Source organism: Aotus nancymaae, unplaced genomic scaffold (genome assembly GCF_030222135.1).
Source record: "Aotus nancymaae isolate 86718 unplaced genomic scaffold, 86718_ANA_hifiasm-v0.15.2.pri h1tg000019l, whole genome shotgun sequence".
In the NCBI taxonomy this organism is placed as follows: domain Eukaryota; kingdom Metazoa; phylum Chordata; class Mammalia; order Primates; family Aotidae; genus Aotus; species Aotus nancymaae.
Window position 1 is genome coordinate 37974831 of NW_026988431.1, and position 15338 is coordinate 37990168.

At 37.6% G+C, this 15338-nt stretch overlaps 1 protein-coding gene across 1 annotated transcript in view; it reads right to left on the reverse strand.

The window, feature by feature from the left end:
* SLC9A9 (solute carrier family 9 member A9) overlaps window positions 1-15338 on the reverse strand; it is a 581824-nt gene that overhangs the window by 198522 nt on the left and 367964 nt on the right. Inside the window, exon 12 of the mRNA XM_012437089.3 lies at window positions 9019-9172. Within this exon, the coding sequence (XP_012292512.2) occupies window positions 9019-9172 (154 nt within the window). The remainder of the gene's footprint in view (window positions 1-9018; window positions 9173-15338) is intronic.

Consider the following 15338-nt stretch of genomic DNA (forward strand, 5'->3'; position numbering starts at 1 on the left):
TAATGGCAAAAGGATCAATGCAACAAGAAGAGCTAACGATTCTATAGATAAACGAGATAGAAAATTAACAAGGATATTCAGAACTTGAACTCAGACCCGGAACAAGTAAACTTAATAAATATTTATAGAACTCTCCACTTCAAATACACAAAACATACATTACCACCTCACACCTATTCCAAAGGTGACTATATAATTGGAAGTAAATCACTCCTCAGTAATCGCATAGCATTTCATAGGTTTAAATTAAATATTGGTTGGCTGTTTGTTTGTTATCTTCTTCCCTTATTCCTTCCTGACTACATCATTAAGTATAATTATCAGTATAAAAGAGGTTTTCAATACCCATTACTAAATTGCATTCTAGCCTGGGCAAGAAAGCAATACTCCCATTCTCTCTCCCTCTTTCTTTTCCTTCTCCCTCCTCCCCATTCTCTCTCTCTCTTTCTCTTCCTTTTTTCTCCTTCCTATTCTCTCTCTCTTAAAAAAAAGAAAAAAAAAAAAAAAAGAGTATAAGTATATAACTTTTTACAATATATTTTGAATTAATAGTTTACCACTTCAAGTGGAATGTAGAAAAATTATCATTTACAGGTCCCTCTACTCATTTTCCTTTTTGAAAACCCCATAAGGTAGGTAATGTTAAAATTTTTGCTTCAATAATCATATATATTTTTAAAACCTTAAGAAAATATATTACATTAAACAGATATTTACTATTTCTATTGCTCCTCTTTTCATTCCTGCTGTTCCAAGTTTCCCTCCAATATCATTTTCCTTCCATATGAATACATTCCTTTGGCATTTTTTAAAAAGAGCAGATTTGCTGGTGAAAAATGCCATATTTATGTTCATATTAGAGAATTTCTAACAATCTTCAAGTTCACTGAATCTTTCATCTGTCATCCTTTATTTATTTTGTTTTTAAGCTAATTAAGTGAATACTTTGTTTTGGTCATTGCATTTTCCATTGTAAATATTTTATTTATTTTTGTATCTTTTATTTCTCTGTGGTTTTTTAATTTTTATTTTTCCATTTGTTTCCATTGTGTATGCTCTTACTTCTTGGGGCATGGTTATAATAGCTGCTTTAAAGTCTTGCTGAAATCTGCTGTGAGTTTAGAAAAAAAGAAAAAAAAAGGAATAAATTCTTGATTCATTAATTCCAATATATGTGTCCATATTGGGTTAGCATCTTGTGAGATATTCAGATTTTTCCTGGATTTTGTAAGATATTAAGATTTTTCTGGGTATTCAGATGCTAAAAATATTCTGAAAATGTGGATAGTATGTTAAATGACTATGGATCTGGAATGTTAAGTGATATAGGATTGTCCTAGGGAGAATGTTGAGATTTTGTTTTAACAGTCAATCAAACCAGATTTGGTCCAGAATGCAATTTCTCATCTGCCTTCTGTTGCCTGTTGTTCCAATGTCAGTTAACTTTGAAAGTCTTTGCAGTTGCCTTTAGATTTTTCCTGCATATGTGACACCCAGTGTCCAGTTGGGGCGCAAGGTAATGTTCTGACTTCCAGTTCATTTCTCAATGTCTTTGGTGTGCTGTTTAGGCTCAGATACATACATATACAGCCTGATTTTGAGCTCAAAAATTTATAGACAACTTTATAGGGTCACTTCCTTAAGCTCCTTTCTCTCTACAATCTTCTTTACATTTTCTAGCTTCCCAAAGCCCCTTTTCCTGGTCCTCTGTCTAAAAACTCAGGGTTTTAATTTTCCCACACTGCTGCTGCATATTTTCTATGATTTTCCTATAATACGGTACCTGCTTCCAGGGAATTGGTGAGAGGATTAAGAAAAAAAAAAATACAATGGTAATTCTCTCCCATGATCTTAGGACCAAAGTTCCTCTGATTGATATTTTAGGTGCTGTGTACCTGTTGCTGCCATCATCACCACAGCTGCCTTATGATTGCTGGGGTAACAGAGAATGAAGAGAACAATAACAAATCCAAGGCATATGTCCACTCTTCTGGCCCACAAATGTCCCCTTTTCTTTTCCTTGTTCCAGAAACAAAGAATTTCTCTTGTAGTTCTTTCTCTCTTTCTTATTTTATAATTCTGGTCTCTAAATTGTCTTTGAGTCTAGGCCAAGAGATTCCAGAGAGGAAATCAAATGAAAACTCACCAGTAGTTCAATAGTACTCTGAATTCTGGTTTATTCCTCCAATATGTCTGCCACCATTTACTTTTTAGAATCTTCCTATAACTGTTACATGCATTCTGTTCAGTGTTTTTAGCTACATTCATAGGGAGAGAAAGTGGGTGGAGTAAGTATGTTTACTCCATTTTGACCAGAACTGGAACACTTTTCTACAGCCTTGAATAACGAATTCCATAGACTGCATTCAAAATCACTTTTTTTTTTCAGACATTGGCTGTTACCTAAAGTACAAATACATCTATTACTTAAAGTAAGGATACCATATTGAATAATGCTTTATGATAACAGGCTAATAAATCTCCTTTAATAGACCAGAATGTCCATTGTTTGGTAAACCTAGTAAATGAGAGAAGCTTATTGATACTGATATTCTCAAGAGCACCTTCAGAGAAGATGACTAAGATCATGGCTTGTGGAGAACAGCTGGCAGCTGTGGAGATAAAGACAGTTATCTCTGGAACTGGGACAATTTTGCACGCAGAAAGAAAGCATATTAAAGAACCCAGTTGGCACTGAAAGCAAATTTAGGAACTGCTAAGTCATAACAATTGTTATAAACCTAGAATATTTTTAGGTTAAAAATAGGTTACTACAGTTATCCAGTATCTCTAATGTTAATGTCAAGTTAGATTAATTTAAGCAATAAATATTTACATTTATAAAATGTATTGTAGAAGAACCTAAAGAAAATAGAACATAATTTTAAAAGGCAGTACCAGGTAGGGAATATGCAGTATCAATCTACATTCAAATGAGTAAACTGGTTTTCCATGTTTCATGAGAACGCATATATCTCAGGTCTGTTGATTGATACAAAGTATACAAATTTGTACGAAATCACTACAAAATATAATAGAATCAATACGGCTTGATGAAATGTTATAAATTAAATATCTAAAAAGTTCCCAAGCAAAGATTATTATGTTAAGAAGGAGACAGAAGCATGTTTTAGAAAGAAACCTTTTCAGCTATTGGATAATATAATCCTTTTTATGAGCATTTTTCTTTAACACGTTTATAATTTTGAATGCAGAAATAGGAGTTGCCTGTAAAATTGGTGAATCTAGTTACTATGGAAAATGGACTAAACTTTACAGAGACTATTTATATTTTCCATGTATACCATGCTTTCATAAATAGAATTAACCAGTAATAGTTTACATGTGTATGTGTGTCATGGGGGGACAATAAAACAGTATCTGGGTAAGAAAAGAAAGGCTCATAAAGGCTCATAGATATCCTTCGGGTACTGTTACAGCAATATTTGTTGAGCTCTTACTTTGTGCCCTGAATTCTGTACACACAGAATACTTAATCCTTTTAATGTTCTAAAGTGGTAGATATCATTCTTCCAATTTTACAGATTAAAAAAAATTGAGGCATAAAGAGGTTAAATTTATTGCTCACAGTCCTATAGCTTTAAGAGAGGGAGGCAGGGTTAGGACCTGCTCAGTCTAACTCCAGAGTATGTGTATATATTGACAGACTACATTAATATACCAATGAAACAAACTGTTAAACCGGCATGAAATTTTGAATGCTAGAAAGGAAAGCAAACAGAACACAGTTAATATTGAGATAACTTAATTATATATATTCCTCCATTGTATTAAATTAACATTTCTTCACCTCAATAAGAAAGTCTGTATGTGAGCAGATATATTTAACTCTGCGATCATTTAAGACTTAAAAACGTTACTAAGGACAGTTCTCTTTTTATCTTTGTATACATATGTGTGATGGCTGTTATCTTAAAACTTTGTAGCCAATGGGTACAAGTGATAAATAAATCATTTGAGGATGGCTTTTTGTCATAAACCCAAAATAGAATTTAAATATTTAACTAAAATATTGATAGTGGGCTGGCATGATGGCTGATGCCTGTAAGGCTTGGAAGGCTGATGTGGAAGAATTGCTTGAGCTCAGGAGTTTGAGATCAGCTTGGGCAATGTAATAAGACCTCATCTCTGCTAAAAATAATTTTTAAAATGTTAGCTGGGCATGGTGGTGCACACCTGTAGTCTTAGCTACCTGAGAAGCTGAGGCAGGAGGATCACTTGAGCACAGGTGATCAAGGCTGGGTGGAGCTATAATTGCGCCATTGCACTCCAGCCTGGGTGACCAAGCAAGATACTCTCAAAAAAATAAAAATTAATAGTAGAAGCATTGCACTATTTAAAAGTTACTCACTCTGCAATGGACATAAGTCAATGTATGCATACAAATTTGTTGGTTGATTTGGGGAAGACGTTGACAGCAGGATGGTTTGGGATCCTGAACAGGGTTGGGAGACGAGCCTGAGGGTAACAAATTCCTGTAAGTCCTATAATTCTAAATTCCTGTAATTGAGAAAGATGGTCTTCTCCATTTGGCTATTTTGGACTAATCTGATTTGATTTACCCGTAACTGTCCCAGGTCAAAAAGAAAACCTGCACTGAAGAATTTCTGTGTTGTATGAGCTAGTCAGCCCAATCACTTGTGATGGATGAAGATTTCCTGTGTTTGTTTTTAACAAGCCTGTCTTGGTTTAAAAAGTACACCTCTTTCTTCAAAGAATTTGTTTATCAGGGTAGATTGCAGGCATTGAGAACAAGCTCATTTATTTAGGGTTCTAGAAGAATGCACTAGTTGCGTGTGCAGGCCCTAAGTTTAGCCTGCCTGGATTGGAGCCTGGTTCTGCAGCCTGATGGTGGTGTAACCATGGGCCACGTTGGCAGCCACCAACCACCCTAGGAAGTGGCTACTATCATTATCCCCATTTTATAGATTAGAAGCTCAGTCACAGGGAGGTTATATGCCTTGCACTTTATTATCTAATATCTGGCACAGAGTAAGCCCTCAATACAAGTCGGCTATTATTGTTAGAGTGTTCACAGGTCAAAATTTGGAAGCTGTAATAGTTATCTTTTTAAGGGTGCTTTTTTTTTTTTTTTTCACCTGGGTACAGGTGGGCTAAGGCCGAAAAGGGCATTAGCCTTTAAAGGCTCTTTTCTAATGTCATCTGGGAGACAAATTCTGTGTTACTCTGGCATTCAAGGCCTTCCACACTGTGGTTCAGACACTGTGAAGTGATGGGTCCTACATTCTCATTTGAGGAGCCCAGGAAAGGTTTGCACTGTGGTATGGGCTCCATTCTCATGAGCTATTTGCTGAAAGTTTGTTAGCTCCATGTGGCACCCTACCTTAAGCCAGGAATGGGGTTACCATCTTGAAGTTTATTATCTGGTGCCACTGCCAGAGAGCTCTACCCTGTGGTCTTTAATGTTTATCTGTAAGCACGTGCAACCATTTGGACGATTATCTTGTTTACTGGCTTTTGTAGGGCAAAGCCTGACACCTTTGGTCTTTTTTGTTTCCTGACTAACAGCAGACCTCGTCCTTGGAGAGTTCAGTTGGGTTTTCCTCACTGCCAATATCAATGTATTCCACAGAAGGGAGGAGATCCAGATTCTAATAAAAAAACCATTCTACTTTTGTTTACATGAAAACCTCCAAAATAATGCTGGAGGACTCTTTCCCTTTTCTCTAGAATTTTAAAAAGCAAAGGTCTGATTTATTTCCAATGCTGCATTACAAATATTTCATTATTATTTTTAAAAAGAAAATACAACAGCTTCGGGCCAAGAAATTCAAATGGTGCTTAGGACAAGACTCAATCAATGGGAAATTTGTTTCACATATAAAGATCATTATTTGTTTCTCTAAATATAGGATCATTACTGTTTCATAGCCAGTTCCATCAAAGTGCAATTTATATTCATACTATCCATTTGTGCCTTATATAAAACATTTTCTTTGCATCCTACTGTGGCAGTTTGTGGCTGAAATAGCAAATTTTATGGGGATTAAGAAAAACTAATTCAAGTACATGCCAAATAATTTCAGAGAAAAAATGGAGACTCAAGAAGGGAAGGCCACGTAAAGTAGATAAACAAATCACATTCCAAGTGAGGGCGTTTGGGTTCATTCAGTATCACATTTGTCTTCCCGTCTCTTGGATTTCTCCATTTACGTTATTTTATCAAAGCTCCAATTTACCTACTTCGGGGTATTTTTGGGGAAGAGTCTGACAGGAAAGTTGGTTAATGAGACGTCACTCTGTAAACAAGTAAAGCCTTGCTAAGTAGAGTCTAAATAATGGGCGACTGTGAGTTTAAAGCTATAACGGAATTGAGAATTTCTTTGACAACATTATAAACCACGATAGGAAAGTGGAGCGTCTGATGGTATCACGACAAGTTAGTGTGTATTTGTATACACACAGTGACAGTTTTATTCTTTAACGTTTATTCTATTATGTCCTATTTCCCTCCCACTGATCCTCTTTAAGTGAACCCCTCCTCCCTTTAGTATAGGTGCTAAGGAATCTACACTGCAGGCTCAGGTGTGCCTGGCCCTTGGCAACTGCAGCCACGTCTGACAGTATCAATATTAGCCCCATCTCCACTATCGGGTAGGAAGTCTAAACTAGCAATTCTCAAAGTGCGGCCCTGGGACCAGCAACACAGGCGTTTCCTGGATGTGGTAGAAATACAAGTTCTCATGACCAAGATCTACTGGATGAGACACTTGGGCTAGGATTTAGCAATCTGGGTTTTAATGAGCCCTCTCTGCAGTTCTGATGTTCATTCAAGTCTGAGAGCCATTGGTCTTAACTTACTCTGCCCTGTACCTATCTGTCCCGGGTGCCCACAAATCTATGAACTTCAGTTTTTCCCCTTTAGTTTTCTCATGAATGGGTCTCTGGTCTCTCTGACTGGGTTTCCACCCTGACTTCAGATTTACACTCTAGTTCCCAGCTGAGATGAACACTTTGCTCACTAGACTGGAACCCTGTCAGCTCAATTCCCTAAATACATCACAGTCCTGCCTTTAACCATCTCCCTCTTGTCTGGTGGCCAAGTCTGGCACTGAATTGACTGGGCCATTTGGAGTCAGTTTCCACTGGGGCATCTCCATGATGTGGCCGCCCCATGCTGTCCTCCCTGGCAGGCCACAATAACACTGGCCGGGCTACCAGGCGCTTCACCCTGGGACACTGTGGTTCATATCAGTATCCTTCCTTTCTTACTAGGCCTTGTCCTATAACCCGGATAACTGTCCTAATCTGTTTAAAGCCCCACTATCATGCTGCCCTCTTCCTACTGAACCAGATATCAAGGGGCTGCATAAGTTATGATACCTATTTGAAGTCAGCGGATGTCTTTGGAAAACACTATTAAGAGAGCCAGGTAAATACTTTAGGATAAAACATATTACTGATTTGGGGATAATTTTTTGGGGAGGTTAAAAAAAGAAATAATAGAAAACAAGTTATATTTTATTACTTTAAGGAAATGCTGACATCACTAATTTATGTTCTGAATATTTTAACTTACCTGGTAGGGTATTCAGTACTTGTATTTTGTGGGGACCGCATCCTCTAACTTGGTTTCCAAGCCCTAATTTTTCCACCCAACAATCTACTTACTGAATTTTATTTTCCAGAAACCTAAACACACCACCGTCTTACTAACAGTTCACAGGAGACCCAGTGCTATAGAGTTTAATGGACTCTGTGTACTCATCCATGGGAGCCTACAGGTAACCACCACTGTGAAAGAAATTGCAAGTCACATTTACGTGCTTATGAAGTAATTCAGGAAGCATTTCAAAACACTCTCTATTCACCTTTAGTCAAAGCCTTTTTATGTGTTTAGCAATATTCACAGTACTTCAAGAAGTCCTTTTTTCCTTGAATTTGGTTTAATGCGTAGCCAGTTGGCCTGGTTTAAGCATAAGCTTTCTTATACTAAACTTGTGAGACCTGCAGTAAATGGTTAATGAAAGTGTTTACATTTGTGGTCATATCCATTTAACTTTTCATAAATTATGTACTCGGTCCTACGATGTGCCAGGCACTATACTAGGCGCTGTAAGAACAAACTCTTGATGATAAGACTTTTCTTGGAAGTCCTTTTCCAGTCAGATGGATCTTTACGTGTTGAATGCAGTAGGTATAAATTTGTCTTATAGATAATGGGTAGGAACCAGGAAGCGACTGCATGATCCTCAAAATGTATAGATTTGAGAAATAAAATGTGATTTACCTAAAGCATTGTTGTTATCTTCTGGGATATGAAAATGAGGACCCAGGTCACAAGAACATTAAATAAAGACAGCCACACTTTCAAATAGATTTACCCATTTTCACAATTGGCACCAGCTACCCATTTTTGTCAAATCTTCTGTTCCTCCCATATTCAGCAATCATCGTCCAGAACTGCTTACTGGAGGGCCACTGACTGAAGCCTTTACCGCCTTTTCCTGTATGGAAGTGTCTACCTTGTTTCTATAGCATCCCTCTGGCTAAGCATAGGGCTCACTGAGCAAGTATGTTTAAGCATTTCCTATGTCCCTGTTTCTGTTGTAAGTGCTGTGAGGAATTAAAAACAAAATAAATTCACTTTATCCTTGGTATTATAGCTTTTTCTGTATCAATCCTACTGGATTGTATCTTGAGCACAAGACCTGTATCTTATTTTTATGAACTCCATAGTATATCTCATTGTACTGAATGCAGATTGTTGAATGGAAGAACTGATAGATGAATAAATCAATCTCTAGGGACAGACGACAAACAGACATCATTCTAGCATTTGGCAGCCTCCTGGAAAAGTCAGTGCAGTTGGTACTAGGTCATATTGTTTCACCTCATGAGTGAAGGTCAACTTGACTGCCGGGAAAGTTAGGGTAGAGACCTGCCATTATACTATTGACTAAGTCAGCAATACCAGAAATTGAACAGCACAGCCATGCCTCATAATGATTTCCTTTGCTAGATGGTGCCACTCACCTGATCTGAAGCCAAGTCAGCATGGGGGTTGTTCCTCCTCCAAATATCCAGACAGTGAAGAACACGAGGAGCAGCGTGGTGGTAAACATCATTTGCTTGGGCTGAGATTCTGTGTTCCGAATAGCTAAGGCAAATGCAATCGCTCCTCGCAAACCTTGCAGGAAAAACCAAAGGAGAAAATAAGCACCTTGCAGGTGTCTTTTTCATTTCAATGGATTCATGTTTACAATTTGCTGACAGTTTTTTAAATTAAGCTTTTTATTCTGAGTTAATTGTAGATTCATAAAGAGTTGTAAGAAATAATACAGAAAGACAATGTATACTACATTGGGTTTCCCCTCAATGATATCATGTAAAACTATGGCTCAATATCTCAACCAGAATATTGACATTGATCCAGTTAAGATAAAGAACATTTCTGGCTGGATGCAGTGGCTTACACTTGTAATCTCAGCACTTTGGGAAGTTGAAGTGGGACAATCACATGAAATCAGGCATTCGAGACCAGCCTGGGCAACAAAGCAAGACCCTGTCTCTACAAAAAAATTTTTAAAAATTAGCAAGCCATGGTGGCATGTGTCTTTAGTCCCAGCTACTTGATAGGATCACTTGATCCCAGAAGTTCAAGGCTGCAGTGAGTTAGGATTATGCCATTAGTCTGGGTGAGAGAGTAAGACCCTGGCTCTAAAGAGAGAGAGAGAGAGATTGATTTCCATCACCACAGAGAGAGAGAGAGAGAGAGAGAGAGAGAGAGAGAGAGAGAGAGAGAGAGATTGATTTCCATCACCACAGAGAGAGAGAGAGAGAGAGAGAGGGAGAGATTGATTTCCATCACCACAGAGAGAGAGAGAGAGAGAGAGAGAGAGAGAGGGAGAGATTGATTTCCATCACCACAGAGAGAGAGAGAGAGAGAGAGAGAGAGAGAGAGAGAGGGAGAGATTGATTTCCATCACCACAGAGAGAGAGAGAGAGAGAGAGAGATTGATTTCCATCACCACAGAGAGAGAGAGAGAGAGAGAGAGATTGATTTCCATCACCACAGAGAGAGAGAGAGAAAGAGAGAGAGAGAGAGAGAGAGAGAGAGATTGATTTCCATCACCACAGAGAGAGAGAGAGAGAGAGATTGATTTCCATCACCACAGAGAGAGAGAGAGAGAGAGAGAGATTGATTTCCATCACCACAGAGAGAGAGAGAGAGAGAGAGAGAGAGAGAGATTGATTTCCATCACCACAGAGAGAGAGAGAGAGAGAGATTGATTTCCATCACCACAGAGAGAGAGAGAGAGAGAGAGAGAGAGAGAGAGAGATTGATTTCCATCACCACAGAGAGAGAGAGAGAGAGAGAGAGAGATTGATTTCCATCACCACAGAGAGAGAGAGAGAGAGAGAGAGAGATTGATTTCCATCACCACAGAGAGAGAGAGAGAGAGAGAGAGAGATTGATTTCCATCACCACAAGGATCCTTCACATTGCCCTTTTATAACCACACCTACTTCCCTCCCACACACTCCTTCCTTAATTCCTAACAACCAATAATCTATTCTCTGTTAGGATAATTTTGTCATTTCCAGAATGTTATATAAACGGAACCATGCAGTATATAGTCTTTTAGAATTGTCTTTTTATTTTTTAACCCAGCATAATTTGCTGGATAATCATTCAGGTTGCTGAATTACTGATAGTTGTTCCTTTTTATTACTGAGTAATATTCCACAGTATGGATGTTCCACTGTTTGTTTAACCACCCGTCTGTTGAAGGGTATCTGAGTTGTTTTCAGTTTTTGGCTCTTACAAGTAAGGATGCTAAGATTTACATATAGATTATTGTTTGAACATAAGTTTCCATTTCCCTGAGATATTTCCCCAGGAGTATAATCACTAGGTAGTATAGTATTTGCATATTTAGATTTTTAAAAAATCACTCAATTGTTTTTTAGAGTGGCTGTAACATTTTACATCCCTACCAGCAATATATAAGTCATTCAATTTCTCTGCCTCCTTGGCAGATTTGGTATTGTCACTATTTTTCATTTTAGTCATTCTGATAAGTATATGGTGGTAGTGTGTTGTGGTTTTAATTTGCATTTTCCTAACAGCAAAATGGTATCGAGCATTTTTAAATGTATTTATTTGTTATCTATATGCCCTCTTGGGTAAAATGGCTTTTCATGTCTTTTTCTCATTTTTAAAAATTGGATTGTTGGCTGGGTGCAGTGCCTCATGCCTGTAATCCCAGCACTTTGGGAGGTGGAGGTGGATGGATCACCCGAGGTTAGGAGTTTGAGATCAGCCTGGCCAATATGGTGAAACCCCATCTCTGCTAAAAAAAAAAAAAAATTAGCTTGGCATGGTGACTCACATCTGTAGTCCCAGCTACTTGGGAGGCTGAGGCAGGAGAATCGCTTGAACCTGGGAGGTGGAGGCTGCAATGAGCTGAGATTGTGCCACTGCACTCCACCCTGGGCGACAGGGTGAGACTCTGCCTCAAAAAAAAAAAAAAAGGATTGTTGAATTTTTTATTGTCGAGTTTTGACAGTTCTCAATAATTCTACATAACAGTCCTTTGTTGGATGTATGGTTTGTAAATATTTCACAGAGAAAAAGGTTTTTAATTTTGATGAGGTCTAATTTATTGATTTTGCTTTTTTAAAATTGTGCTTTTGGAGTCATGTCTGAAAATTCTTCGCCTAGCTCTAGATCCCAAAGGTCTTCCCCTATTTTTTTCTAAAAGTGCTATAGTTTTGCATTTAAGTCCATGATCACTTGGACTGAATTTCTGTGTAAGGTGAGAGGTTCAAGTTTAGGTTCATTTTTTCACCTATGGATATTAAATTGCTTCACTGAACTGCTTTTGGAACTCCATTAAAAACCAGCTGGGTATATTTGTGTGGGTCTATTTCTCAGTTCTCTACTTTGTTCCATTGATCTATGTGTCTGTCCTTCAATAGCACATTGTCTTAATTATTGTAGCTATATAATAAGCCTTAACATTGGGTAGAGTGATTCTGCCCACCTTATTTTTTGTTTTCAAAATTGTTTTAGCTATTCTAGTTATTTTGGCTTTCCATAAAATTTTAGAATGTTATTGGCTGTATATACAAAAAAAAACCTTCTGGGAACAATTACTTTTTAAAAATCAAATGTGTTAGAAAACAAGAAAATTAAGCTTATGGGCCACTGAAAATTAAATAATTAAATGACATTTAAAATTACTCCAGGCTGATTATATAGTTTTACAGAATCTATAATCTACACTGGTATATTAAAATCTGTTTTTTCTTATTTTATTTTTTCTTTTGTAATAATATGCTAATTGAATTTTTATGAATCCATATTAAATATATTTGCGAGAGGTATTAAAGATGAAGGGCCGGGTGCAGTGGCTCACGCCTGTAATCCCAGCATTTTGGGAGGCCCAAGTGGGCAGATTATGAGGTGAGGAGTTCAAGACCAGCCTGGCCAACATGGTAAAACTCCATTTCTACTAAAAATACAAAAATTAGCAGGGCTTGGAGATGCATGCCTGTGGTCCCAGCTACTGGAGAGGCTGAGGCAGGAGAACAGTTTGAACCCAGGAGGCAGAGGTTTCAGTGAACCAAGAGCGTGCCACTGCACTCCAGCCTGGGAGATAGAGTGAGACTTCATCTGAGAAAAAAAAAAAAAAAGATGAAATACTGGAACTTGAAATCAAAGTGTGATGACCCTAATAAAAATAGAAATGTGGACTTGGAAGAAGAGTAAATAAAAGCACAACTATTAAAGGAAAGGAGATAAAATGGAAGGTCTCTCTTGGGTAACACATGACGTGCAAGACATTTATAGTCCCCGTTATATTGTGTAACAGGACAAATAAAGATTTATAATGACAGCGAGTATAAGCCAAAGAGATAATCATTTGGTTATTTTTATGGAAAGGTTTAAATCATAGATATAAAATTTCAATGATCCGCTTTTTATAATATTTATTATAGCATCTAGTTTTCTACATTTCTAAATCTTTATTTGTACATTTATGGAATTTTAAAAGGTAGATACAGGGCAGGATGAGAAAAACTATAACCATCCTGGTTTTCGTTCCTAGGTTCTCAACTTAGAATATAATGCTCCTTTCTCATCTCCATGCTGAGACTATTCAAGAGACAAGTGGCATAACACAAGATGCACAGGATTCGACTAGAGACACTCAATAACGTTTTGCCTGAAACAAGGAAATCTCGGAAAGAGAGAAGAACGTGCACTCTGATTATAAAATACCTTCAAGGAACAAAATGTAATGGAGGAAGGAAATTATTCTAAATCTCCATGTAGACATGGAAATGGCCTATAGATAAGAAAGATAACATCTGAAGTAGATATTAATGAAATGGCCTATAGATAAGAAAGATAACATTTGAAGTAGATATTAATAAGAAAGTTCCTGCATATCAGAAATGCCGAACACTTGAGATGGCTGTGCTCAAGAAGAAAAGTGCCCCACCAGAGGTGTTTGTGCATTCACACCCAGCTGGGGATAAGAGTGAAGACATTAATAACCCTTAATACTGGTAACTATTTCAATAACATTCTCACCAGGAAATACAATGGTGTCATTAGGGAATGAGAACTCAAGGAAACAATCTTGCAATAGACATCTATATCTGAGGAGAGAATTTATAGGTCAAGGTTTGTTTAATGGGAGTGTTAAATCATAGTACAAGATTGGAGATAGAAAGTCAACTTTCTGGCTAGGCACAGTGGCTCACGCCTGTAATCCCAGCACTCTGGGAGGCTGAGGCGGGTGGATCGCCTGAGGTCAGGAGTTCGAGACCAGCCTGGCCAACATGGTGAAACCCCATCTCTACTAAAATTAGCTGGGTGTAATAGTGGGTGCCTGTAATCCCAGCTACTAGGAAGGCTGAGGCAGGAGAATCCCTTGAACCTGGGAGGTGGAGGTTGAAGTGAGCTGAGATTGCGCCATTGTACTCCAACCTGGGCAACAAGAGTGAAACTCCATCCCCTCCGAAAAAAAGAAGAGAACTTTCTAATTTCTCTTTTCCTCAAGCTCATAGTGATAGAAATGTCCAGAAAGCAGCACCATGGCAAAGAAGTAATGTTAGACATATTAGACAATGAGTTGCTAAGTATTAATAGTTTTCATTGATATAAATATTTGTAGTTTTTCTTGACTTTGTGTCTTTGTGACAAAGATGAGAAACTAGAATTAAAATTAAAACTTGCAAAACATGCCTTCTATAAACTCTTTCATGCTAGATATTAAAGACAAGGAGGTAAGCAATCATTAATCTTACTAAGAATGTTTAATAATGTATTGTTATTATGTTAAACTAGGGTAAGTATGCTCTTAAATCTACATTATCTATACATGAGCAGTTCTTGGTTTAAAAATATACTCAAAGATATGTGTTATGCTGACTTCTGAAAAGATCTATATCTATATATAAAACACCCTATATTGTAGGAGATGCAATGTGGAGATTTCAGAAACAAAAAAGTACAGCCACTATCTCATGGCAGGTTGAGAAACATTGTTAATCGGGGCCGAAGCCCAAGATGTTGAAAAGAGGATGCCTTCTCAATGTTACAAGCACCTAAAAAACAGAGATACAGGGTGTTTTTAGAGATGGGATCATCTGTCCATAGCCCTGGTCACAGGTGGAACACACAGCACATGCCACACGTGAGTCGGCACTGTGGCACTGGAAGCACGGGGCTGAGAATGGTGAGGCTGCCAGGTGGACAAAGTGAAGCTAATGTAGAACTCCAGACGAGGTGGACTCTTGTCTATGTCCTACTCATGCTTTATGACTCTGAAGTTACTTAACACACACTGGAGCCTAGGTAAACGTGAACTCAGTGCTTCATCCACTGCTTCATTTAATGCATATATACTGATTACCTCCTATGTGGAGGCTCTGGACATACTGATCCTATCTTCCTAACATGATGGTTTTGGGTAATAGAGGATTTTAGGATTGAAACAGATTATTAGGATACCAGCAAAATACTAAAAATGAAAAATGAATATTGACTTAGGATTTTCTTTTTAGCCAAATATTATTTTCAAAAAAACGCAAACCATTTCTCTCAAAAACTCAAGAAATCTAGAACTTGTCAAAACTTCTGTTTTGTATGGTTTTATGATACTTTGAGTTTGAGTCTTTGGGTTTACCTTTCTTTTTCTCTTTGTTTTGGCCAACTAATCAAAATAATTTTATACTTTTAAGGATTGATAGACTATACCAATTCATTTTAAGTGGGTTTACTTTGCAGAGATTTTGACATGTTTCATACGCCCAGTTGGAAAGTTAGCATCATCTTG